At 33.4% G+C, this 14,483-nt stretch overlaps 1 protein-coding gene across 1 annotated transcript in view; it reads left to right on the top strand.

Annotated features, from left to right (window-relative positions):
• Positions 1-12,939, top strand: part of LOC132727229 (neurogenic locus notch homolog protein 2-like) — a 38,047-nt gene extending 25,108 nt beyond the window's left edge. The window contains exons 25-34 of the mRNA XM_060712647.1: positions 750-863; positions 1,653-1,766; positions 4,069-4,194; positions 5,235-5,351; positions 6,253-6,366; positions 6,739-6,855; positions 8,587-8,697; positions 10,162-10,275; positions 10,808-10,963; positions 12,808-12,939. Coding sequence (XP_060568630.1) covers positions 750-863; positions 1,653-1,766; positions 4,069-4,194; positions 5,235-5,351; positions 6,253-6,366; positions 6,739-6,855; positions 8,587-8,697; positions 10,162-10,275; positions 10,808-10,963; positions 12,808-12,821 — 1,097 coding nt within the window. The 3' untranslated portion in view covers positions 12,822-12,939. The remainder of the gene's footprint in view (positions 1-749; positions 864-1,652; positions 1,767-4,068; positions 4,195-5,234; positions 5,352-6,252; positions 6,367-6,738; positions 6,856-8,586; positions 8,698-10,161; positions 10,276-10,807; positions 10,964-12,807) is intronic.
• The last annotated feature ends 1,544 nt before the right edge of the window (positions 12,940-14,483 follow it).

Genomic DNA, 14,483 nt, shown 5'->3' with positions numbered 1-14,483 from the left:
ATTTGGCCCTAAAACTTCACTGGCCTCAGGGTCAAAAGTTAAGGTCACACTGATCTTGACTGTCAAAACGGTTTTTTAACTAATAACTTGACAATGTGTCCTTTGCTCTCAAATTCACAGTTGCATTGGTCTTGGAATTTTGGTCAGATGACTCAAAGGTCAAGGTCACTTTTCCACGGTCTGTAAACATCTTTGCATACAACATCTGGCATGATGTCAAGGGGGGAGGGGCATACATGTTTTACAACTATATCTTGCTTGATAAGATAATTATTAAAGCAGCGCAGGTCTCCCTATCAGTTTATGAATTGATTGATTTATTGATGATTGATTGATTGATTGAGTAATCGATTACCTATTTATTTATACATTTATTATTTTCCTGGAATTGATAAAGGTCATTTCTTTAGACCATTAGCAATATGATTTAGCACAGCTTTTCGTCACTGATTTTCTTTTCTCTTTTAATCTATGAACAAGATAAAATGTTTTTTTTAAGTTCAAACACGTTAGTAACGAGAAAACAAAGTATCGTGATACACATAGTAAATTCAACTTTTTTTTCAAAACGCCTGATACATGTCATGTTATTAAAAAACAACAAAAAACAACAATCAAAAACAAAATAAAAACACAAAACAATAACAACAACAATATTACTTTATTTATAAAACATAAGATATTACAAATATACATTCATAAGGAATAAACAGCACACAAATAATGATGTCAGTTTGCTTACACTACAGACGTCGACGAGTGTATGCAATCACCATGCTTTAATAACGGTACGTGTACAAACTTCGACGGCGGATTCTATTGCACTTGTACTGACGAATGGACAGGTCCAATATGTTTCAGAGGTAGGCTTTATCAAACCTTTTGATTAGATGAATTGATTTTAGTTTCATTATGTTGGAACTGTTAACTTATTGAAACACCATAATGTCCGATCCTGGAACACACTAGTACTAAGCAATGAGTGTAAAAAATCTTGTTCATTGAGCAACAGCTTGGATTTTATTCAACCAATGCTGTATGAAGTCATATGACGACGTTCCAGTTTCGTGTTGGAAGACCTCAGATGCCCAACCATTCATTCGTATTTCATATACGAAGAGGTACCTGAATAGAACCAAGGATGTTACGTTATTTACCTGGAGAGGTTTTACAAAAATGGTCAAAAGTCTAAAGTCCCTGACGAGATTCGAACCTACAGCGGTGAGGGATTTGGAGTCGATGAATTTAAATATTCTGCCATGGACGCCCCTATAGTTAATCATATACAAATAACTAGATATTTCATGTGTAGATGTATAAAAGTTTATCAAGTGCTAAACATCATCTGCATGTAAGCAGGAATTACTCTGGTGTGTTTTACATGAATATTGCTAAAAAATTTACCGCCTCCGTGGTCTAGGGGTTAGAGTCGATGACTTCTAATCAAGTTACCTCTTTGGCGTGGGTTCAATCCCCGGGATATGCTTTGGTAGTTTAGCACTGAGGAAGGTAGTCTAGTTCTGGTGTTACTCTCCAGGAACGATGGTTAGGAAACTAACCGCCTATATGACTGAAATATTGTTGTGAAAAGGCGTAAAATGAAACAAACAAACAAAACAATCAAAGCTAAATATTTTGTAATCATACTTTAGATGTAAATGAATGTCTAAACAATCCATGTAAGAATAAAGGCACGTGCACCAATATTCCCGGAGGATACAACTGCGTATGTCCGGAAGGTTGGACCGGAAGAAACTGTGAAACAGGTAGATGCATTTGTTATTTACTTTTATAATTAAATACTGGTTTTGGCAATTGCTTTTATTCAATTTGCAAAAAGTTACATTCTTATCATGAAAGAGATATAAAAGGGACTTTAAAATTTGGATTAAGATTGCATTTCTTGTTATCCATATTTATTGTATTTTATGTGTGTTTGCCTATATGTAAATCTACGTATGATTTTTGAAAAAATGGAGTTCCCTAGGAAAAAAGGTGGTATTTCTTAAAGGGTGATTGCTTTTTTAAAACATAGACACTGTGGCATTAAGAAAGTCTGAGTTAACCTATCTAAAAAGTGATGCATATTATGGCCTGTATATTTTAGTGATGTCCCGTTGATAAAACATATCACGAAATACTCATTATCAGCCAATTACATATACAAAACCTCTTTTTTTTCTTTTTTTTTAGTTTTAATATTTGTATGGATTTATTTTATTTGGAAAGAGAGCACATTGCAATTTGACTGCCATCAGCAGATATATCTTAACATCTGTACATGAATGAAATTGAATTATTTTCAAAGTTTAGCTTAAATCAGCTTTTATATTATGGTGGCTGATTAACGCCGTGTCGTATTTTCGCTTTGTTGCCTCGAAAATGCAAAAAAAGCGAAAAAAACCAAAGAGACAAAAAATTTTCATTTTTTCCGCTTTTTCAAAGGGTTTAAAAACAAAAAAAACACAAAAGGGAGGGCAAAAATTTCGAACATAAAATTTTTTCGTATAATTCCCGCATTTTAAAATTTGTGTATTTTCGCTTTTTCGCATTTTTTACATTTTCGCTTTTTTTCTTTTATTTAATTTTTATTTATTTTCTTCAAAATTTTTTTGGGTTACTTTTTCGCATTTTTTTCCCCCCTTTTTCCTTTGGGTTCCCAAATTTTATTCAATTTTTTTCTTTCCGGTTGCAATAAAAAAGGGAATTTAAATTAAAATAAAACGAAAAAGCAAAAAATGGATTTTTTCCCATTTTTAATTTTTCCTTTTGCTTTAAAAGGTTCCGTAAAATTAAAAAAGCACAAAAAAAAATTAAAAATATAAATCTAAATAAAATTTTAGGGTTTATTGAATTTTTCTATGAATTTTTATTGTTCTCCTTTTATTGATATTCGTGCAATATGGGGAAGACAGAATGACCCTCTAGAGATCTTTGTTTTAAAGAGCTGAGGATGTGTGCGGGCAGTGCCTTTATCGTAAATCTCATGTCACACCCGTCGGCAAAATAAACTGATAATCTAAAGATGGTAGGAACAAATTACTGTATTTATTATAATAAATGTTGCATTAATTGATTCAAAACAATTTGAAAGCCTTACCATTATATTATTTAATTATTTTACATGTGTAAGGAGAGGGGTGATACTTTTAAATTATACATATACGTGAATGCAACATATCTTATATAGGACTATTAAATAATGAATTGATGTCTCCATGCGCATGCACAACCGGAACGCGAAAATGCAAAAATATAACAATGCAAAAATGTAACAATGCGAAAAAGCGAAAATGCAACAATGCGAAAATGTAACAATGCGAAAAAGCGAAAATGTAACAATGCGAAAAAGCGAAAATGCAACAATGCGAAAATGTAACAATGCGAAAAACCAAAAATGTAACAATGCGAAAATGTAACTATGCGAAAAGGCGAAAATGCGAAGAGACGACAAAGTGATACTATGTCGTCTCTTTGTGTTTTCGCATTTTTGTATTTTGAACGCGAATAAGCGAAAATACGACAGATGGAATGCGAATATACGACAGAATGTATGTGCCGTATTTTCGCCCTCCTTCTGTCGTATTTTCGCTTTGTTGTCTCGAAATGCGATAAAGCGAAAACACGCAGAAACGACGAAGTCCAACTTTGTCGCTCCTTCGTGTTTTCTCATTTTCGCATTTTGAGGCGAAGAAGCGAAAATACGACATGGCGTTTATCAGCCGCCATATATTATTAACCAATACTACTACAATAAAGGGAAAGTCTGTTACATTCTAAACAGTGTCATTTCCAATCTTAGCTTTTAATATTGACAATTTGTTTAATGAAGTATTCATTGTTGTTTTGTATTGTTATTTATGTTATATATTGTTGTTTATTCTTGTAATTGTCGTTATTTATTGTTGCTTATTCTTTTTAATGTTGTTACTTATTGTTGTTCATTCTTGTTATTGTTGTTGTCTATTTCTGTTTTTTTTTTATTTCATTTTGTTTATTTTTGTTATTGTTGTTATTAATTGTTGTTATTTATTGTTATTGTTTATTGTTATTGTTGTTTATTTGAAGACATTGATGAGTGTAAAACCCTTCCATCTGCTAAGCTTTGTCAAAACGGAGCAGCTTGTATAAACACCCCTGGTGGCTTCACATGTGACTGCGCTATCGGATGGACCGGAAAACTTTGCTCCACTGGTAACGTTTCATACTTTTACATATTTCAAGCTCCTTTATTGACATAGGAATAGTTTTTCATAAGTCTTACACGTTTGGGCCTGATATATTACTGTTGCATTAAACATCTCGATCTGAGGTTATAAATTTATCTAATGAGCACAATCTCAGATCTCAGGTATTTGATTGGTCGGAAATCAACACAGAATATATTTTGACCGATGAAAATCCTGAGATTCGAGACATAACTCAAATATTTCTTTATAACTTCGAGGCCTGGCTTACCATTATAAAGCAAGTCTTATTTCAGACAATGCAACAGGGGTCAAATGACACTAACCACCTTTTCGTTAAGAAGAAAATCAATGTCTGACTGAATTCAATAGCACACCCTATCAGCACAAACGTCATTTGATTAAATGATAAAAGCTTGTATTTTTAATATGAAAACTCATCAACGTCAAGTTATAATTAGGTATAATTTATTGATTTAGAAATAATATCCCGAAACTATGTATAATGCATTATATTTTTTGAGCATTTTTAAAGTCTTGATTTTTAAAGTTCCTATGCATTGCTATATGAACCGCGCCATGACAAAATCAAAACTAACATGGTGCTTTTGCTATCCGCATGGATCCAGCATACGCGCAGACTGATATCAGGATCCATGATGTTCTACTTGTAATAGGGTTTGTAAGCGAACATTATGAATCCTTATCAGACTGCGAGGATGCGCAGGCTGGTCTGGATTTATGCTGGTTGCAAACGCAGCGCGGTTCATATGATTATTATTTGTTTAACCTTGATACTAATGCATGCCTATTAGATAATGTTTCAATAATTATTTACTCCAAATATACAATCGCAACTTTTCGGTCATTTCCGTAAGTCTTCGGAAAGGACCTCGAACTCAATAGTATGAATACACAGAACGAATACGGTATTTCGGTCTAACCAAGATTATGCAATTATCTTCTCAACATAAAATAATTAGCGATTTTTTGGGATATTTTTTTTCTGGAACCATTCGTTACTTCCCTGCTATTGTTTAATTTCAGACATCAATGAGTGTACAAATGGTAGTTTGTGTCAAAATGGCGCCACGTGTGTCAATACACCGGGCAATTACACGTGCAACTGTAAAGTAGGATGGACTGGGAATAATTGTGAATTCGGTAAAAAAACATCCAAAAGAAATATGCAAAACTTTATTTTTATTTATAAACACAATGTTGTCATTTTCGTTCACACATTTAACAAAGTTATTTTTTTTGTAAAAAAATTAACATTATCTTAAATATATTCTGTTGATTTTAAACTGTTGCTTAACCCTTTCCCTCGTGAGCATATTGTTAAGAAAATGGCCGTTTTATTGAAAAGCCTACTGTTACAAGTTCAAACTGCTATGAAACTATGAAAAATGCTTCAATACTAATCAAACTTGGCACACATGTTGACTAGACTGTTGCCTTTGTAACGACATGCTCAATCGTAAATTTCCTGTTACCATGGCAACGAAGGAACATCTTAAAATTGCCCAAAAATCACTCTTTTCGCTTTGATTTTTTCAATCAAATTTGATTTCCAAGTGCGGCAACTTCTCAATGGATTGAGATAGAGTCAATGGCTTTTCAGCGTTGGTTACACATAACCTTATGATCGACCTGGGGTCATTTTAAGCCTCTTTCAAGTCCAAAATGTTCTTGGCACATCCCCTTTCTGGCAACCCCCTGATGTACCTTTTTGATAGGGGCGGTGCCGAAAAAATGATCACTATCTTAGCAACATTTCCTTAATAAAAAACAGTGTTTTTTCGGGCCTAAATAAGGTAATTTTTCACTGTTTGAGGCCTCAAAAAAGTGGGGGTGGAAAAGCCGTCAAAACACGTCTATATGGAGTGAAGGGTTAAGCTAGACCAACACAGTGATATGATTACTATTACGCCCTGCGCATGACTTAACGTCATTGAAAGACACTGCTCTTACGCGCGTATTTACGTCATAGATCACTAAATCACATTTTTATGAGATTGTTTTCAAAGACCATGTTTAGTTGGCTTTTTGTTTTTTTATTCAGATGTAAACGAATGCCTGTCAAATCCTTGTTCTAACAAAGGTACTTGTAACAATACGATGGGCGCTTATCACTGCAAGTGTTTTAGTGGATGGATGGGTCTGCACTGCGACATAGGTAACATATATATTACATTGAATTTTGAAGGAATACATGCCTTTTACTGGCATGCGCGTTTGTAACGTGGCTTTTTATTGGATAATCGTGACGTTTATATAATTGTGTATACACGGCTGCTGTCAATTCATGAAGAAGCTCAATTTTTCTGTCAAAGGAAGTTTGCAGTATAATAAATGTTCCTGGCATTCTTTATGCAGTATATTTAAATAAAAGTTAGGAAATGGCTTATTCAAATCAAACCTGCATTTTTCTTTCCTTTTTTTAAGTCGTATTTTATGACCTTCGTTTGATTTGTACTCCCTGTGTAATCCATGCTGGTAGCAAACCCACTATGTTGGTTTTGTCATGACGCAGCTCATTTATTTTAAGACATTGACGAGTGCTCCAATGACGGATTATGTCAGAATGGAGGCTCTTGTGTCAACTCACCTGGAAATTACACGTGCAATTGTAAATTAGGTTGGACAGGAGACAACTGTGAACTAGGTATGTATCTGCTTGCATAATAAACTTATAATTCCGCCATGATACAAATATTATTTAAATCATATTCAATTAATGTTTCTAATTCATTTTATTACAGTGACATTTCATGTTTAATTGTTGATTGTATTCTTTGTAAAGTTTGTTGGAATGTTTACAATGCATTTCAAAGTACCTTTTACTTCTTGTTATGGGTTGATTTAAGCATCTGGCCATTCTTTACACGTTTTTTGAGCATCTTCAAACCTCAAATCTTCACATGTTTGTTAAGAATTTTTCTTTTCTTTATACATTTGTATCACCGTGTTTCCATTTGTATACGCCCGACAAAAATCAGAATTGGCGTATATTGTTATACACTTGGTCGTCTGTCCGACCGTCTGTAAGCAGTTTCGTATCTGGTCTGTATCTTTTGAACCGATGGAAAGAAATTACAACTTCTTGGCAGAAATGTTAACCATAATGAGCAAATGTGCAAACCATAGCTTTGACATTCCTCAGGTCAATTTTAAGGTCGTGCTAAATCATTTTGAAATGTATGAATTTCAAAATTCCAAGTCGGCTTTTTATCTTTTGAACCCGTAGAAAAAAAAACTTTTGCAGAAAAAACTACTTATAATGAGAATATGTGCAGAATTCTGATTTGGGCTTTCTCAGATCAGAGTTTGTCCCACCCCGGGGATAACTGGATTCATGTAGACTTATATAGGAACCTACATTTGAGTTTCATTTTGTGAAACTACTAGGTTTAAAGTTTAGATATTTAGCAGTGCCTTATTGACCTTAACAAAGCAGACATGAATCATGCCCCTTCGTTTAATATTGACCCAACCCCAGGTGTCATTTGATTTACATACACTTATATAGAAAAAACACATCTGAGATATATTGTGAGAAACTACGATGCCAAGAACTTAGATATGTTGCATGTGATATCATTTTGTTGACCACTAAATAATTGCTATTAATAATGCCACTGGGTATAATATTGGCCTGCCGCGGGGTCATTAAGTTAATAAAAAATGATGACGAATCTTGGAATTACCCAAAATCTAGTTTTTCCATGTTAACACGTGGCCTTACATATAACTTTGGTGTAGCATTGTTGTTTTGTGGCATTTTAAAAAAAAATAATATAGTTCTGTATAGAAAAACAGTTGAAGTCGTATTTGTGAAACTAAAATTTAGAGCTTAGATATTTGAAATGTAGAATACATTTATAGATTTCTTCAAAGTGTTATTGATAATGACCATCAAGTCAGATTTGGCCCAGCCGCGGGAGTCATTTGCTCTGCATTTGCATCTATGAAAATGCACCTTGATAAAAATGCCTCTACCTAAATGTCACATAGTATCATAAAAATAATTAAGATTAAAATAATTTTTCTAGTTTCTTGATTCGGTCTCTTCCCTAATTGAAATACCAATTTTGGTTACTAAAACAAATTTACATTCAGGCTTATATTGCCCCGCCTTTGTGATGATCTTGTTCCACCTTTTTGTGAACATTGTTCCACTCTTTCCACGTCTGTTTAAGAATTAATTGCCACATGTTTGTATAAGCATTTTGCAGTATTTTACACGTTTGTAAAGCACATTCCATTCTTTACACTTTTATTCCTTTACACATTTGTTAAAGCATTTCACAATTCACGTTTGATTGATCACTTGATTGAAACTACATGTATATAGTTAGTTAATGATGTTTTAATTTTGGTTGTAATGTGTTTATAGATGCATGTCATGTGAAGCAATGTGGGGCACACGGAACATGTATTCACCAGGAAATGTTTCCATTCTATCATTGTAACTGCTCTGGTGGTTTTTTAGGACGCCATTGTGAATGTAATGATATTTTCATCATTTTATATACATTATGTATCAGTTATAACTTAATATAATTATATTGTGGGGCGTCCGTGGCCGAGTGGTTAAGGTCGCTGACTTCAAACCACTTGCCCCTCACCGCTGTGGGTTCGAACCCCTATAGGGACTTTGGATTCTTTCATGTAAGGAAGCTATCCAGCTAGCTTACAGAACGTCGGTGGTTCTACTCAGGTGCCCGTTCGTGCCTGAAATAATGCACGGAAGGGCACCTGAGGTCTTCCTCCACCAGTGAAGCTGGAACGTCGCGATATGACCTATACTTTGTCGATATGACGTAAAACCAAAAACAAACAAACAAATAACTTAATATATTAGTACCCCTCGCTATTTTGTAATTTAATTTCCCATAGGCCAATGAGTGTTTTCATACTGTTCATTCAAGTGTAACATGTGATTGAAAAATTCACCGTAAAATAAAATCGGAAAAATAAAAACCTATAGAAACAGTCTCCTAATAATTTTTTTACGGGTGTAATAAAATAAATAACACATAGGTTGTGAGTAACAACACAAATAGCATCCCTCGTAAAAATACTGTAACACGACTAACGCCTCTGGTAACAGTATTTTTCTTGCGATCATATTTAAACTGTTACTCACAAACGTCTGTGTTATTTTTATCATGTTCTTTGATTAAGCCTACAAGAATTTCTATATAACTCGTATTCCCTTTCTCAAAGGGCGGGCAACCGAACTTGACGAGCATACTTGTCAAATTGTCTAAACTTCAATAGTCAATATATTGTCTTTGCTGACATTATTTGTTTTGTTTAAGCTATATTTTTATCGGCCGCTTGCAAATTGTCTAGACCCCAATAGCCAATACATGTACATTGTCTTTGCTGCTATGTTTTTCTTTTAAGAAATATGTTTATCTACCGCTTGCTAATGGTCTAGATTTCAATTGTTGATATATTGTCTTTGCTGTCATGTTCTACTTTCAGATATGTGTCTATAAACCGCTTGCAAATGGTTTAGACTTCTATTGAACATATATATTCTCTTTGCTACCATGCTCTACTTTAAGAAATACATGCATGTTTAATTACCGTTGACTATATCAATATTTAACGTTAATTGACTTTATTAATATGTAACTCCTATTGACAATATTAATATTTAATGTTAAGGCCTACAGACTATGTTAAACTTTAACATTTATTGACTATATAAACTTTAACATGAATTGACTATATTAAACTTTAACATTTATTGACTTTATTAATTTTTAACTTCTATTGACAATATTAATATTTAATAATTAGGCCTACTGACTATATTAAACCTTAACATTTATTGACTATACTAAACTTTAAAGTTTATCGACTTTATAAATATTTAACTTTTATTGAAAATATTAATATTTGATTATTCTTTTTCATGAACACTGAACATAATTTTTAACAAGCAAAGCTATTTCAGTACCTATATGTGACACAAAACCATGTCAGAATGGTGGAAGATGTATTCCAATAAGCTCAGGCCCGTACTTCCGCTGTGAGTGTCCGGGACAATACTTCGGAGATAACTGTGAACGTAAGAAAGTTATATTTGTGTAAAATATATTAATGTGGCAAAGCTGTGCCACTCTAATGTTACGTAACATAAAGCGTCAACTCGAATCTGGTATTAATCAGTTAGTTAATACTAAAGTTGAATAGCTATTATAGCTTTGTCGAAATTGATTCAATGACAATGAGCATACACATGTTTTCATTAAACTTGAATTCTTAGATTGTAAATTTTATAATATTATTCTTTAAATTAATGACCATATTATATAAAATGTCTTTTAATTTTCAAAACGATGAACTTTTATTTGACAATGCTTATTTTTTGTACAATGCTTTGACATACATTATACTAGAAAGACTTCTCAATCAAGTAATTTGTATGATTCAACGGATTTGGTTGTTATTAAGGACAAAGTGCCATACAGGGGTTTGACCCTTTTTAAGTCTGGAGATGAACACATTGTATAAGAAACAACTATGAAAATTTAATTCCATAGTCAAAAAGATACTCGTTCCTAAAGGATATATAATGAATATTTCTCTATATTGGTAAGTGTCGCCGACGTGGTCAAGTTGGTTTTATGGTGCATGTTCAGTCACGTGCGGAAGTGGCACACGTCCTGGAATAAGAAGATGTAACACAGGCCATGAAGAAGACTGTCCTGGTAGCTCGATACAAATGTTTGATTGTCATTTAGCACCATGTAAACGTAAGTCTTATCTATTTGTTTGATTAAATAATTGGGTTTTTAAGTCGCACCAACACTGTAATGGTCCATGTGTAAAGGAAATCCGTCGTTGAAAATCATTCAAGACCTGTGTGTACAAAAATATATCAGGATCGTGATTTGTTTATGAAACTTATATTGATTATATTATGCTAATTAAAATAGTTTAACTACCAAGTTTAAAGGTGCCCCTCGCTGCATCTTCTTGTCAGAGCGGGCACCAGATTGGAACCACCAAAGCTGCGTATGATTGTTACTAAGCTTCTTTTCGTTACAATCCAAGGTTCTTGACGGCAGGTTTTGAACTTAAAGTGCAGTGTGACAAAGCCAAAAACCTAACTTTAAATTGATCGACTTATGACGCCGTCGTATGCGGTTTAATACGAATGTAGCTAATGCAGATTTGCTTTCTTTTGTAAATTTGTTTCTTGGTTCAGAATTTCATAAAACTAGCGTCAGGAATTTTTAACTTGTGTTTCTCAAGTATATACCTTTTATTGTACTGGCCTGATTTTCCGTTCATAACTGGTCAGTTGTGTAAGTTGTGGTAGGCAATCGTCTTCATATATATATTTTTAACAAGATTGTCTAGGTTGCCATACGGATTCGGAATTAAGTACATTGATCCCCGTTCACGAAGATAAAAGAATCGTGACAAATGTCAGTATCAAAATATATATTTTAAAATATCTCTTTTTTTGGTGATTTTCATAGATTTAATATCAACTATCAACTTAAATAAGAACAGAATACAGTGGGTATTGTAACATGTTTTGTCTCTTTTGTGATGTGCTTATAATTGTCATATGGATAAGGCCTTAAATTTCATTCCACTCATTTCCAATTTTTTTCCTTAACCTTCTTTTCCCTACACCCAACCACTGTCCCGTTTAAGCCCCTTTAGACCTTTTTATTATTTCTGTTATTGTATTGTTACAGTTATTGGCGTGTTTCTCCACTCATTTATCCTGCACTTTTGCCCTCATAGCTTTTTTTTCTTTTCCTTTCTTCACTTTCTTTCTTTTTTTTTTTTTGGTCGGGTGCTTTTTATATGCCCTGCCAAAGTGGCGGTTCTGTTGGGGCTATGTTCTGTGACCGTCGCCTGGCCAAGTTAATCTTTTTTATATTTGTTTCTTTTTAAAATGGTATAATGACTTAAAATTTTAGTAAACGTCCGCAATTACATTACAAAATATACGGATTTATAAAAAAAAAGTATTCAAATTTTGTTTTTAATCGATCCTTATTTTGATCCAGTTATTTTTGCAACATGAAATCTATATTGTAATTCTTTAACTTTATCACAAAATTCATCTGGTTCTTAGCTAAATAATGTAACATAATATGATCAATGTAAGTTTACAAAACAAAACAAACTATGACCAAAGGATCTTGATCCTGATCTTTTCTTTGTGAACACATGGCTTAGATGATATTTACCGACGGATTTCCTTCACAAGTTGATCAATGAATGCATTTACCATTAGGCTTCCGAAAAGAACTTTGCAACATAATCTGTCTTAGGATTGCCAATTTAAGGTTTTTATATTTGATTTGTAGCATTTATACTTGTTTTGTTTGTCCTAAAATGATGAATACCAGATACCATAATGTCAAGAAGGAGAGCCACCTCAAGAACTATGAAAAGTTACAAGAAATGAAATTGTATCCTCGGTTTAATTGAGCCTGTTGAGGACACATAATGGAAAGTCAATATCCCTTAAGAACCCAGCACCGTTTAAACAGTATTCAGTTTGCAACATATGAAAGTTTTCTACTAAAATAACGACTGCCGTAATGTCTTCATGTATTTTATTTTATTTCAGGAACTCGGTATTAATAGGCTGTTTATAGAACATATACGCTGTTTACTGTTCGTATTATTTCATTTTGTTGTTTACACACCTTTCTAACAAATATGTTATTCTTCTGTAAACACACTTGTACAATAAATGTCTTTTTAATGAATAAATATTTTAGTTATTTGAATTAGAAGGTAAGATTCTACATTTAAATAAAAAATATCTGCTTATCATTTGAACTTATTAATTTGCTTTGAAAATAATTCTGACTGAAGTTGTTTTGCAATTAAAGTCTTTGTTCATAACTTGAACTTCATAATTTGTTTTGAAAATAATACTTACTAAAGAGCTTTGCAATAAAAGTTTTTGTTCATAACCTGAACTTAATGCTTTGCTTTGAAAATAAAACTGACTTAGTGCTTTGAAATAAAATGTTTGTTCATAACCTGAACTTAATGGTTTGCTTTGAAAATAATACTGACTTAGTGCATTGAAATAAAAATGTTTGTTCATAACTTTAACTTAATGCTTTGCTTTGAAAATAATACTGACTTAGTGCTTTGAAATAAAAATGTTTGTTCATAACTTGAGCTTGATAATTTGCGTTGAAAACAAATGATGCTGACTGAAAGTTATTGCAATAAAAGTGTTTGTTCACAGTTTATTTATAATATGCGTTGAAAATAAGATTGACTGTAGAGCTTTGCAATGCTAACTAAATACCTCTTTCATCAAACAACAATGTAAGGCTATTGTTTTTTTTTGAATTACACAATACACAGTCAAAGACTATTAAAGATTTTGTTAGCTTTATTTGCACAATAACAAATCAGTATAACGCATTTGTCAAAGACATATTATGCTGAAATTCAATATAAGAAAATATTGATAATTGCTACACAGTCTTTTTGTAAATATAACATTAACAAGTTTTGACTTTACACAAAGAAGTTATGTTCTACACACTATAGGTTGTTATACTATGAATATGAGATGTAACATTTTTTTTAAAGAAAACAATTTACTTGACCTACCATATGTAACGTGCATTGGTGGTGGTAACACCACAGGGTAGTGATATGCGTCTAGTACGGCATGGATCTAACGTCTCTAGATCTTTGTTGTCGCTGGCTAACCTACTTGTAGGTGAAAGGGAGAGTCGAGTGCGTAAATCTTTTCCTGCCAGTACATAGCCTCTACACTACCAAGACTCCTTCAATGCCTCCTAGTGGAAATGCACGGTAACTGAGGCCTAGTGTCTCAGGCTAAATTGAAGGAGATCTCGGAGCAGAAAGGGCCCCAGAGATGCAGTGTGTAGGCCCACCGGCGTGTGGATATGCCCTAGCACTCATCATCCTTACCCCAACTATGGGTCAAATAGCCCACTGCCTTGTGGGTGACTTGGGAAAGTCAAAGGCTATGGAAGATAATCCAAACAGAAAATCTGGGGAGATGGACCTCATCGTAGTGGGAACTACAGCCATCTAAGGGAAGGACAACCCTGAAAGAAAACCCGGCCCAACAGTGTGGAGGTTAGGCGTGGTGTTAACTGCTCCACCCTGTAAAAACAACTTTAGGTACGGAAACTGAAAACCATACACAAACCCACTATCAGGATAGTGATGATGGTCCCCCAAATAGAATTGGACAAATGACTGCTCAAAGCACGACTAGGCCATCATTATTAAGTCCAAAGCAAT

This window comes from Ruditapes philippinarum, unplaced genomic scaffold (assembly GCF_026571515.1).
Source record: "Ruditapes philippinarum isolate M1 unplaced genomic scaffold, ASM2657151v2 ctg2131_1_1_1_1, whole genome shotgun sequence".
Taxonomy (NCBI): Eukaryota; Metazoa; Mollusca; class Bivalvia; order Venerida; family Veneridae; genus Ruditapes; species Ruditapes philippinarum.
This window is presented reverse-complemented; position numbering and strand designations above follow the sequence as displayed.